The following is a 13,659-nucleotide window of genomic DNA, read 5'->3' as shown; positions in this document are numbered from 1 at the left end:
CCAGACGAGCAGTAATTAATTTAAACATTTATAAGAAATGTCTTGACAGCGGGTATAGTATAAGAAATGAGCCGTTAAAATAGCAGTATAAGATATTTTTTTATCGTTGTCTGTGACATATTTTAATGCATATGTCTATTTTCATGACTGTGTAATTGATGTCTCACATATAAATAGATTGATGTTTTTGTCAACATGAGCTTGCTTTCCTTCTCGTTTGACGGTAGTTGCCCCATTTTTTTCTAAACATTTTTTCCTTCAACCTTAGCATGAGATAGGCTGAAAACGTGAAGCAATCACTACTCAAAACCGCATAAACTCATTTGGGAATCACAAGATGGTGCAAGGGAGTACATGATGCGTGGAGGCTAAATTAAGGGTAATGCCCAAATTTATTTTTTGAGAAAAATGTAAATTATATTAAACTCAAAATGATACAACAATAAACGGGATATACTCCGCAGCTAGAAAAAATCAAAAATCTCCCTAATACAAGAAGACCTATATCAAGATGTTAAAATAAATGTAACAGGTGCACTTGTCTATATATAAGAAACTTAATCTTGCTAATAACCTCTATTACAGAAAATTGATAATCTTTAAAAATCAGCTTGTTCCTAGACAGTCAGATGCAGTAGACTCTAATTGTTATAGTAGTCAGACAACGTAATTTTCCTTGAACACCTGATGTGGATCTGCCCCTAATTAAAGAAGTGAAACGCCTGCGGAAAGGAGTCAAATCACGAATGTGAGCCCAAACTTGGAGAGATTTCCTACAAGAAAATAACAAATGAGCATTTGACTCAGCCTCATTTGAACATAAAGGGCAAAGGGAACCCTTGTTCAAAAAAACAACTTTGTCAAGAATAAGCAGTCGGTTCCTTTTAGCAAGCCACAGAATGAAAGACATCTTGGGGGGATTGCTGAGTTCCATATAACAGAACACCAACTAACAGTAGGCTTGACACCTCTAATGTATTCATAGACTTTGCCAACAAGCAATTGTTCATTGGTGCTCCAAGATTGAATCCTCTTTTTGGCCTCTTCCGTATTTAACTCTTTTGAGATAATAAAGTCCCTTATTTGAATGATTTTCTTTATCAAAACTGAATCTGACGAAGAAGTATTGTAATTCCACACATCGCTCCCTTTGAAATAGTAATGGTGAACTCATCGAACCCATAGAGAATCTTTCTTACAATGAAAGTCCCACAGGATACGGGAAAGAAGCGCAAGGTTCCAGCCCTTGAGATTAAAAAGGTCTAAACCCCCTTATTTTTTCAGAGAACAAACTACTGATCAAGCAACCAATGACTTGTTTTTGCCAATATCCGCTTTACCCCATAGAAAATTACGACACGAAGCGTTGATCCAGTCCAGAACAGATTGCGGCAAAGAAAAAATCCCCATCTAGAAATTTACAATTCCTTGAATAACTGTTCTGATCAACTCTAACTTACCTGCATAAGATAAAAACTTCTTGCTCCATCCCTGAATCATGCCTGTAATCTAACTTATCAGTCATGGGTAATGCCCAAATTTATTGTTTATATGATAGATGGGATAGAATTGTCCTAAAAATTAGGATAGACTATGCTTGTAGTGCTTATATTGAATGATGCTAGAAATTTTTGCCAACAATCAATTTATCATTTGACACTATGTACTATGATGTTTTGATAATTAACTATTATATGTAAAGTTATTGTCAGTAAAATTTAATATATCTTTTTTATTGTTTTCTTTGTTAATTATTAGTTTTTTCTTGGACATTTTTAACAATTTTGATAAAAAAAAAATATAGTCAATGTATGAATTATTGAGAAAATCATTTTTTGATTCAGAAAAAAAGAGAAAAAACAATTTGTTTAGGTTTAACAAATTTACTTATTAGAAAAAAAAATATCTTATCACAACGATACAAACTATTAAAAATATCTAATCATAATATCATTTGTTGATGAAAAAAAATGATTTTCACAACGATAATAGTCATTAAGACAAGTAAATGTAACAATAACTTTAGTGAAGATCCAAACATGGATATGATTTAGATGAGCATTGACATATTAGATTATGAATGAAAGGAGGCCAAATAATTTTGATTTATATATCTATAAGATGTTATATAAAAAGAATTTAGTTGGAAATGGAAAAAAAGAAGAAGAATTAATCAAATCACAACAACGAAAAACTACTAATAAAATTATTTTTGAATGTAAGTTCTCATTTAGATGAACCAAATGAAAATTTGAATTGTACATCTACGTGAGACTTGAAAATGGGGAAGGTAATATCTTCAATCCCTAAAAATTTGCTATTTTTTTATTTTAGTTTATGATGACATTATCATTTCTTGTTTAATATTTTTTAATGTCATATTCATTTATTGACATACAAGCTGATAATGTCAATATTTGATAGCATGACATAATTATGGCATCACCATTAATCACGTCAACACTTAATAATATTTATTAATTAACTATATAGTCGAACTAAAATTTGAAATTTTATAAAAACTAAACTAAAAGAAATAAATTTTAAATGACTAAAAATGATATTTTATAGAATCAACAGATTTAACCCTATGATTTTCAAGTTTTTTTAATCAACAAATGATATTTCACCTAATAAAATTAATCATGTACACTCATTTTAACAAAAAAAAAAAACAGTTTCCAAATAATATTTGTTCACAGTTGTACCTTTTGTCAAATCTGTCACTCCAATTTTTTTGTCGGGGTTGATATAACATTTTCTTTTTTAGATGCATGTCAGCATTGCATTACCGGCATGTGTTTTCCAAAATAAGGAGCAATTCTTAAAGTGTTACAGACACATAATAAGGTTCACTCTTCAAATTGCTTTCGCGAGACTTTTAAAATTATTATTACAGAACCAAAATAATTATTAAGCTGATGAGAAGTAAGAATTGTGATGACAATAGTTGACATCAATTTATCAACAACATGTGACTAAAGAGCCTCACCTAATTCCTCATTACTCAAATCTCACTGGGGTTTAGTCCAGGAACACATATTGGACTTAAACTAATGGCAAAATAAAAGAAACAGTTCGATATAAATAGTTACTGAATTAATTCCTGTTGTCAATTTGATATAAATTTGAGATATGATTTTGAGATAATCAAAACATTTCACGTTACCATCGGATAAACTTGTGGAACGTGTTTTGTGAACTTATTACACGTTAAACTAGTTTAACTTCAATGGACAACATCTTAGATAACATTACTTATTTTATTTGACATTTTTAACAACAATGCAGTGTAATAATTCCTTCTCGATCTTTCTTTTTAAATTATCTGTTACAAAGTGGATCCTAAATACAGCATTTTTCTCAACGCATTAGTAAGAACTAGTAGTTAGAAGTAAAAACTCATTAGTCAACACCACTAGAATAACCGATTTCCATCGCGTAAATGATGAACTATTTAATATATATTATAAAACTAGGCTTGAAAGCAAGCTTTTGTTGGAGAGTGAATTGAAATAAAGGCATCACTAAACAAGGATACTACTTTCACACGTTGTTTGGAGATGTTAGATTTCACATCTCTTAAATTGTGGTGTAACTTCTATTTCCAAGACAAGTTGAAACGGGTTCATAATATCATTGGAAAATAGAAGAAAACTTTATAAGGGACAAGTGTGTGAATGATCTCCGACTGTTTCTAGTAGGTGATCATTTTTAAGAAATTTATTCAAACATGAAAACATGGAAAATAAAAAGTCTCACTTGCTCTTGTCGTCTAATGGCAGCGTGCAAACTAGACATTAAGATGGTCCCATGATTCATTGCATCATCTTCACATTTTCTCAACGTAATGATGCTTAAGACTCCAATTAAAACAGATAAGAAGTTCCACCAGATAAAAAAAAAAAAAAACTTAAAAATTGTTTGTTCACGGGTCTTTCAATGGCATTATTATATAATGTTTGTTAAATGGATCGGATTTTGAGAAGGGATTAGTTTTGGCATTGGATGATGAAAACAACCAAGAAAAAAAAGAGAGGGATAGCTTCATGACAAAGCCTTGTGAACAACCCGTTTTGGACATAGTTCAAGATTAGGAAAAAAAATAATTAAAAGAATATATGATTTTCTTTTTCAGAAAAAAGAGTTGTCCACTTTCGCTTTTGCATGATCACGTTAGTCATTAGGTTTTATATGCAAACATTGATCAAGTTCAATTAAAAAAAAAAAAAGTTGTTTTCAATCTTTACAGGTTGGCCTGATGCGAGTTCCAGGGAGTCTTGTGTATTTTAAGCTGTAGGGACACCAGCTTATAAAGTTTTGTGTGGCATCTCGTAAAATTGGAATGAGACATTTGTCTACTATATTTAAACTAATTCCTTATGATTTAAGAATCTATACAGTTGGTAAGTTGTGATCCAAAACCTTTATACATGAAATATGGACTTTATAAAATAATCATATAACGAACACAGAAAAAATCATATGACTTCATTATACCATTGACTAATCAAATATTATTCCTCAATAATCTTTTACAGAAATCAAATTCTCTAATTTTCCTATTTGTAATATCACATCTCTATATTACTCCGTTGTTCAATTACTAAAAGACTCTATATGGTATGTATTTGGTTTTACGTTAGAAAATTAATTCTGACTTCAAAATTAATTTTAAATTGAATTTTACATATTTGATTTTATTGTTATAAAAGATTTCATAATTAATTTTGAATTCGGAATTGATTCTGAGTTAAAATAACTTTAAATAACTTTTACATTGAATAATTTTTTTTATTAAATTTTATTCCTAACTTAATTCTATAATAAAAACATCCAAATATAATTTACATCACTTCAAAATCAATTTAACTATTTTTTTTTCAAAATCAAATTTTTCACTATTCATCTAAACACACCCTTAATATATGTAAAAACCTCATTTTATATTTGTAATTTCCAGTGAATCCATTAAGATGTTAAATCAGTCCACTATCATGTGACATATATAATTATTATTATTTGTTACTTCCATATTGGTAATTAGACAATGACACATGAATGGAGAGATTTGTTTGTTATGGGAAAAAAATTAAGAGATCAAAATTACACATTGATGGTATTACAAGGGTCAAAAGTCACCTTATTGACCTTTGATATTCCTACTTCTTAGCTTAGCCTTCATGTAATTCAGTTGTTTTGAGTGGCTAAAGAATGATACTAGTACATTATAGTACATAAAATACAGATGAAACATTAAAAAGAAAAGGACGACACATAAAAGTTAGGTACTTGTGTAGTTGACTTAGTTTAATTAAATTTAACAAAAGAATGTTTAAATTGAAATACCGTAACTGAAGTGAGAGAGCCAACAGTAAGAACATAATTAAATTTGTCATAGTGCACCTGCACCTACACCTGCTTCCTCGTACTGTTCTTTAACGTTCTATAACAAGAAGACCCAACACTGTCCACCACCTCTTGGGTGGGATGTCTTTTTCATATTTTCATATCACAATGACTAAGATGGTTACTTTCTTCTGGTACTGTGATGATGCAGGTCCGACAATGAAGGATAAGATGAGGTCTATTATGAAACCAATTACTTTTAGGTGGACCCGCACGAATGTTGAAGTTAACACTAACATTTAAGATATCCCTCTCCCCCAGAGGGAAAAAAAACTTAGATTCCGACATAATTACTGTACTAAAAACTTTGAAAAATCCCTAAATTTAATCTTCTAAAAATGTTACACTTGTCATATCAGTTTTTAAAAGAATTTAATCACACAATTAGTTCTTTAAAAATTCAATTTGTCACTGATTAAGTTTCCTAAATAGCCAAAATGTCATAATCAATTAGTTGAAGCAATTCAATTATTGCATGAGTGGTGGTGGCCTGGTTGGTGCATGCTCAGTCATTGTAAATTGATCCCAAGCCAAAACCCCTGCGAAATTTCCACTAGATTTTCCAAAACTTTCCAAATATGCGTTGAGATCACACGCAAGGATGAGTATTTCCAAATACAAGTATTGGGAAGGAGAGAAAAGACTTCAACGATCCGCGCAAAAAAAAAAACACAAAAAAACAAAGCAGGGCCACATTCACATGTATTAAAAGCGATACCACATTGAAACTAGCATTCCAATGCAAATGGATCCAAGCCTGAAACCTGACATATTGCAATTTGCTCTAAATCAGTTTATGGACTGATTTGCTATCCAGAAGGGGATCCATTGCAACTTTGGGAGATTGAAAATCAGTTACATGTTTTTGAAACAAAAGTAATGCAATGAGGGTAATCATTCCAATAGAAATGAACAGTAGATTTCCGAACCACTATGACAACTGTTCATACAAAAGTAACCCCAAACAAGTATTTTCGTTGCATCTTCATAGTTGATACACCAGATTGTCCATGTTCTGTTGCACAGCATCTAATGAACTACAAACTACATTAAATTACAAAACACAAGGGAAACTAGGAAGAAAAACAACCCCAAAAATAGAGGTTAAAAAAACACATTGCTTGAAACACACAAAAGAAAAATTGATCAATATGAACACAAGTTAAATTTCCCTTCTCTAACTTTGCTGTACAGCCAATAAAATGTTTGCAAGCATTATGTATGAAACTATGCTAACATACATAATGATAAAGGAAGGAAGAAACAAAGAGAACTATTAACTGCATATGCCATGCAACATAAATTGAAATCGCACAAAATTTTAATTCTAAGGATCATGGTCGTGAGGAGCAGCAGAGACTGATGGTGATGGAAGAACCAATATAGGTAATCCATTATGTACAAATTCAGCGTAAGGGGAAACATGCTCTGGCTTATAGTCCCATATATGTCCTGTCAAGTCCACTTGCTGAACATTACCTAAAGCAAGATAACTAAAACAGTTAATCAGAAGAAAGCATAAATTATTGACTTCAAAGCATATCAAGTACTCTCTCTTCTAGTAAACACCTAGGTAGAACTAGTAGTAATCTTCTAGCTGAAGTTAGTTGCTTCTTTTGACTAAGATATTATATTACCAGCATCTGCCAAACTGAAAAATGGGAGTTTAGTGGGCATGCTTTAGCAACTAGTCAAACTTAATAATCACAAAGTTACAACCACCTATCAGCATGTAAGAGTCTAGAGGTCACCAATAGAACAAACACTAACACACCTTTTGCAAACTTTAATGCACAGCAGATGATGGCCAGTGATTCTATTGGCATAAGATTACAGGCTGCATTCACATCAACTAGTTGTGGAGCCTGTGACAAGAGTTTGGACAAAAATTTGGCAGTTTCAGTCCCACCACGATTTTTGCTGAACAAATAGGAAAACATGTCATGCGATTGTATATGCAACACTACATTTTTTTTTTTGGTGACTTGCAACATTACATTAAAACAGAACAATACATTAAGTACAAATATTGACCTTATATTAATTTTCACCAGCTTAATCTCCTCTTTTATTAGACTTTGAAGCTCTTGAAAACCGTCAGAACCCAATCCAATGCCTGCAATGTCAAGTACTTCGATTGGGGTGTGAAAAAAATTTCCCAATGCTTCAACTACTTGTCTATATAAGAAAACCCAGTCAAAATACAGATGGAGAGATGAACTTAGTGCTGAAATGAGATTTTATTGCTATACACAAACCTGCCAAGGTAATTCTCAGCAATAGAAAGAGACTTTAATGGTCCTTTGAAAGTAGAAAGGTAATGTAGGAGAAGATTCACTCCAACACAGGACAGATCACAGTTCTCTAATTTCAAACAAGTTATGCGAGGACAGGTTTCAGATGCTCCAACAAAATAGGGAATTAAATTCCTGTAAGATTGATGATACACAATTAGAGACTCCTTAAATTTCATGTCTTCAAACTATACCTAGAAAAGGAAATACAATTAACCTGATTCCTTCATCTTCAATTGAATTGTCACTTATATCCAGCTCCTCCAAGTTAGGCACATGTTCAAGAGCATATCTAAGATGTTGTACATCATCTTTTCCTAAATTGTTTTCCCTATAAGAATATAAACAGATTAAAAATCTTTTCTTCACCAAACCCTGATGGCAATGAAAATATAAATGCAACAAGCTTATCAACACTGTTTTACATTAGCTCACACTAACACACTGCACCAAGATGTATCAAAAGAAAAATAATTTTTTTTATCGGCAAATGTTAGTTTTTGTTAGCAGAGGAGATTGAACCCGTGACCTTTCTCCTCTCCCCTTCTTCCTTCACCATCCAACCCACCTTATATATCCTAAAGAAAAAAGATAACTTAATTATAGAGAAACCACCTCATTCATTTTCGGTACACATTCTATTATTAATCACAGCCAATAAAAGTTGGCTATTAAAGAGTTCTCACAATACTGATAAAAATATATGTATATTTAGTACGGTGCTACCTCAGATTGAGTACACGCAACAGTTTCAAGGACTTTCCATTTCCAAACGACAGATGTGAACCACTCAAGGATCTCCTGTAGTAAAAAAGCCATCCTGATATCTTGAAGCATGTGCATAGAACTTTTGTCAGCTTACAATAACAACCACAAAATGCAGAATGCATACGCTGATGAAAAACTTACTCTATTCCGAGAAAGGTCAAGGACAGATATGCCAGATGAAAGATTGAGAAGAGTCACAAAAAGATCTTTGGCAAAAGTCCATCCATGGTGGTTCTCAGATAATTTTAATGAGCACAAGGACCTAGTAGCAGCATTAGCATGAAAGAAGGCAAATACTCAACAGACAGAAAAGCTATTATCTAGTTATATAAGTGCAAGTGAAATACGGCTAACAGCATAACAAATCATTATGCAAACGATTGTAAATGATTAAAATGGAACTCCTGAAGAAATTACGAAACTTAGAGGATTTGTAAAATTGCTCTAGTGAATTGCACTCAGCATTTGGTTGGTTTTAGTTATATTAAAATCAAATTAGAAGATGCACCAGCAGTTGTTTAGTTTTAGTTATATTAAAATCAAATTAAGTCTTTGAAGTAGTTATGATTACTCAGAGAACATGTCAAACACCATTAAAGCTACAAAGTGTGAACAAAGTTGCCAACAATAAAACAAAAAATAAAAAATAAAAAGGTGAATTTACGCCCATGTACCTTCCCGAAGACAAAAACGACACGAGTCCACTAGGTAAAGAAACTGTACATGGTTCCAGAAAACTTGTGGCAATGATTGACAAATGTTGGATCCCATGTTTTTGTACTCTCTCTATGACTAAAGAGCCAAATATTGCATTAATAAAATCTGTTGAGAGTGCACAGTGAACAAATTCCAGAGACGTTAACGTTCTACAATGTTGAGCAAGAAGTTTGCATAATCCATCAATCTGTGAAACCATAAACAAGGTCATAAAGATGCATTTTATTCTTGGACAAGCCATTGATATATAAAATATATTTTAACACACAGATCTAGAAGGTGCTTCACCAAGTATGAAACTTAAACATTCTCCTCTTAGCTCAAAAGGTGCTGAATACTTTGATTTATAAATCATATCAGGATCCATTGAGAGAGAAACATATATTAGAGCTAAATATATTTTTTTCTATTTGTTACTTGTTAGTCACCTTCTATGGAAACTATGCATAAAAGGGTCATGGTATCTCACCTTAACTTCAATCATTATATAATATATGCGATAACCCAAGTAATTCAAGTAACTTGAACATGACTAACCTAAGTTACCGAACCATATACACATGGCCCAAAAAGCTTATGCCCAAGATACTAGTATCATGCTACATAAGCCATAAGTACATATTGTTTGAGCTCATTTTAGCACAATCACAGAATGAGCAAAACTTGAAAAAAATACAATTAAGTAAAGATTAGGAAAGATATAATATGTATAGACAAGTACAAAATCACAAATTCTTTAATACGGATTATACAGATCAATAGGAGGAAGGAAGCTTACTTGTTCCTTGGATCTGATACATCTAAGTACCAGACTCTGTAGCTTGCATTCCCTCAACAAAACCTGCAAGTCAGAGTATAAGACATCAGACTGTGTTACTGACAGAACTTCAATTGAAAATTTGTCAATTATAAGAGTGCCCAATGAAATAAACTACATTAAGTTATGAATCTTATAATATAAAAAGAGTAAATAGTGTATGCACTAATCGTGTAAAGGTTTTTTTTTGCAGTGTCATCCAATCATAAGCTGTCATGTATGGTAAGTTTGCTACCTTTTATAATAACTACCTTAAAAGTCATACAAACGGTGATTGTTGATTAATTGATGATGTAAAACTTCTAACACTGACAATGCATAGAAGTTAAATATAATAAACGTGTGTAACTGTTAACACTTGTTGTAAGCTTGTAAAAGCTACATATGCATTTGACCAGATGAAAATATAATGGCCATAGCTCCAAAAAAGATAAAACCAAATGAATGATGCAAATATTCAAGGAGTTGTTCGTGATATTCTATAAAACACAACTTACACTAGTTTCTGCAGTACATAGAACATTTTGCAGCCCCAGGCAACTGCATCAAAACAAAGTGTTATAAGGAACAAAATACTTGGACAAAATAAAATGCAGAAATATATAACATATATACTAGCATGATTATAGTCATCATACATTGTTACTATAGAAAAAAGACAACATTAAACTTTAAACTAATGAAAACAGTGTTGTCAAAAGTGGTTCATCTGGTCATCTAGGCAGGGCAGAAAACAGCCACACTGCCTCAGATAGCCTGAGGGAAGCAAGTTTGATGATGCACCTATGGGACCAGATCCTGCAATTTCAGATAACTTGCTAATTCACTATGGCTTAAAACACTCAGTAGCCAATGATATCTAATATAAAGGGGTATTCTGGTCTAAAAACCCTAAAAACAGGATCTGAATTTATCTGTTGTGTGTGACTCACAATCCAGAAGTCAAAGCTCCCTTTATCATGTTATTTCCATGATCTTTATTCATAGCCACATCTGTTTTCGACTAAAACTACTGATTTTCCCCCTTTACATCCAGTTAGATATAAAATCATTCATGACCCCTCATTGAATATATTGTGCTTTTAGGAGAGTTGATCTGAGACATAGTATTAAAGCCTAAAGAGTTTGATCATCACTGCCCAAAGGTAGGGTGGACTTTTGTAGCCTAAAGGGCTCCTGAGTGAGTGGGTGTAAGATTAAAACCATTCATGAGCCTTCACCTAACAAATAATGTTTTAGAAGAGTTGGTCTATGACATCTCCATTTATTCTCCAATATTTGCCACTGCAACTTGATTGGCCTCTCGACTTTCATTTGGATGTGAACATAGTTATATTTCTAGTCAAATTGGATTATATTATGCTTTTAAAGTATTGTCATGACTTAATTTGCACTTAAATCGTAATTGGGTTGTCAATTGTCATTATGAGTATTTTAGTTTTTTCTTTAATATATACATTACTACAATGATATACTGTACTGCCTCACCACATCAAAATGATGCAGTTTGGGGGTTTAGCCACCACAACCTTCTTATCACCTGGTGACAACACTGATGGAAAACACAGCTTAACTAGTGAGCTGAATCTGAAACTGATGAAGAAAGCAAGATGAAACTAACTATTCAACACTTAAGTTTAGCTGTTAGAAAAGTAAGTATTTTATTATATCCAAGAACATAAAAATGAAATCCATGACTCTCTCATTTAATATTTATTATTTAAAGGCAACCCTAACTAATCATTTCCATATAAAATATGACACTAAATTTTACATCACACCTCACATGGCTGCCAAATTGTAGGCAATGGTAAGACAATTTTGAATGGTCACAAGTAGAATGGTTTGTATTCCCCACAAAGCCAATATATTTCAGTATGCTATCTGAAAAGGAGAAGGTTAAAGTAAAGAAAACTCAGTAAGTTGTCCATAACAGACTAAAGTAATAGAAAGGGAGAGAAAAGTGGGTTGTGCAGCCCAATAATAAGATTGTTTACACACAAAGTTGAGGACACCTTAAATATACAGACATTATAATGAGATTGATGAAAAAGCAAATACTTTGCAACTTGGTTTTTCACTCAAAAGCTCTACTGCAGTAGGTGTCTAGTGTGTTTGAAAACAGCTAGGCGCTGCTGGATATGGAACCCCCAAAGCAACTAATAGTAGCTTTTGTGATTTCGCATTAAACGTGGATCCCGGATGGGGAACCAAACGAGCATGTCATACAAAATATTTAAAGCACCAAAGGTTTACAGCTGTACGCAAAAAGGATGATCAAGAGATTCATGAAACTTCCAATCATCCATATTACTTGACAATTCTTTGTCATCAGCCAATGGCATCCTGAATTGCCTTAAATATGTCAAACCTCACAGATTATCTATACACTTAAAATGAAAAGCAATACTAACATTTCATTCTCACATGTGACAATCACATCTCTTCATGGAAAAAAAGAACATCGGCAACAGGGTCATTGGGGAAGCAAAATTAAATCATTCTACAACAACTTTCAAAAGTGAACAGACTTCTGCCGAAGCTAGAAGTAGAAGGCAACTTCAGACATAAATTTTCAATAAAAAAATAAAAGAAAAAGCAAATAATCATAGTACCTGAAATCTGTATGTCACCAATATATCCAGTAAAAGATGGAATTAGTGCTACCTCCACTGCTTCATCTAAACAACTGTCATTTCAAGTAAATTTAGAACAAAACCAACATTGAGTGACAAACATAACATAACACAACACTTAATTTATAGTTCATATATATACTCTTGCAAATGAGTTTCCCAATAGAGTTGCTCCCAATCCGTTCTATGAATCTGCTTAACGCGATCAGGCCAGCGTAGCTGAAACAACCTCTGCCAAGCTGAATTTAAATTCCAATCCCTGAAACAATAAACAAAACAAAAAAAAAAAAAAACAAGATTTTCCATAAGCAACAGATAAAATGCATTCGATTGTGTGCAAGTGCAACCAACCAACCTTGCGCGTTTTCGCTTTTTGGTTGAGTCGTCGTGAGAAAACCCTTCCTCGTCGAATGGCCTGTTCCAACAAAAAGTAGAAAACGGTTAGTTAGAAGTGAAAATAGAGAGCGTTTGTTTGAAATTTGAAATGGTGGAATAATAATAGAGTGAGGGAAGGTACAGGTGGTGGTGGAATGTGCGGAGTGCGAGAGGGGGCAAACGCGTGATTAAGGTGTCGAGTAAGTGAGAAGGAAGATCGTAGATACAAGGAAGAAGATCATCATCGCATGGACGGAGAAGTTGTTGTGTGAGAGCGTCGATGCACACAGATAATAGAGACGGAGGAGCCTCCGCCATCGTGCCCAAACACTCACCACAACAACAACAATTCGAGTCTACTACGGTCAACGCTAAACTATTATTTTTTCTTTGTTCTTTTATATTTACTGTTATAGTATTAATATTATATTTTTAAAGTTACAAAATCAACCAACAGGAGTTGGGTATCCATATTTATTATTAGATCCTATCTTAAACATAATTATACCACAAAGAGAAGATGTATGGAAAATATATATATATATATATATATATATATATATATATATATATATATATATATATATATATATAAAAGAACGTGAGAGGAGATATAATGTTAATTACATGATTAAAAAAGAAA

General features: G+C 32.6%; 1 protein-coding gene across 6 annotated transcripts; it reads right to left on the bottom strand.

Moving 5' to 3' along the window:
* Positions 1–6,364: 6,364 nt before the first annotated feature.
* LOC100794405 (uncharacterized) lies at positions 6,365–13,405 on the bottom strand. Of its 6 annotated transcripts, none has more exons than XM_003520575.5 (15): positions 13,159–13,405; positions 12,997–13,056; positions 12,784–12,900; positions 12,621–12,694; positions 11,787–11,889; positions 10,503–10,545; positions 9,967–10,029; positions 9,146–9,375; positions 8,613–8,733; positions 8,430–8,530; positions 7,921–8,034; positions 7,668–7,838; positions 7,444–7,587; positions 7,184–7,329; positions 6,365–6,888 (listed from the first exon to the last, which is right to left on the bottom strand). In XM_003520575.5, exons 1-15 carry the CDS (start codon positions 13,332–13,334, stop codon positions 6,737–6,739), a joined length of 1,815 nt encoding a protein of 604 aa, XP_003520623.1. In that variant the 5' UTR covers positions 13,335–13,405; the 3' UTR covers positions 6,365–6,736. The 6 variants fall into 6 exon arrangements, 4 of the variants coding, with proteins under 4 accessions (XP_003520623.1, XP_040870039.1, XP_014629333.1 ...); XM_014773847.3 differs by having other exon boundaries at positions 6,562–6,902; XR_001387556.3 differs by having other exon boundaries at positions 6,761–6,902; positions 7,184–7,274.
* Between the last annotated feature and the right edge of the window lie 254 nt (positions 13,406–13,659).

This window comes from Glycine max, chromosome 3 (assembly GCF_000004515.6).
Source record: "Glycine max cultivar Williams 82 chromosome 3, Glycine_max_v4.0, whole genome shotgun sequence".
Lineage (NCBI taxonomy): Eukaryota > Viridiplantae > Streptophyta > Magnoliopsida > Fabales > Fabaceae > Glycine > Glycine max.
This window is presented reverse-complemented; position numbering and strand designations above follow the sequence as displayed.

Bases quoted from the DNA above. Each gene is read 5' to 3' on its own strand.
- LOC100794405 (XM_041014105.1), bottom strand. From the start codon at position 13,334: ATGGCGGAGGCTCCTCCGTCTCTATTATCTGTGTGCATCGACGCTCTC. The intron at 13,057-13,158 runs GTACCTTCCCTC...TTGTTGGAACAG, and splicing joins CGCACATTCCACCACCACCT to GCCATTCGACGAGGAAGGGT. The intron at 6,889-7,183 runs GTGTGTTAGTGT...ATCTTGCTTTAG, and splicing joins TGCATTAAAGTTTGCAAAAG to GTAATGTTCAGCAAGTGGAC.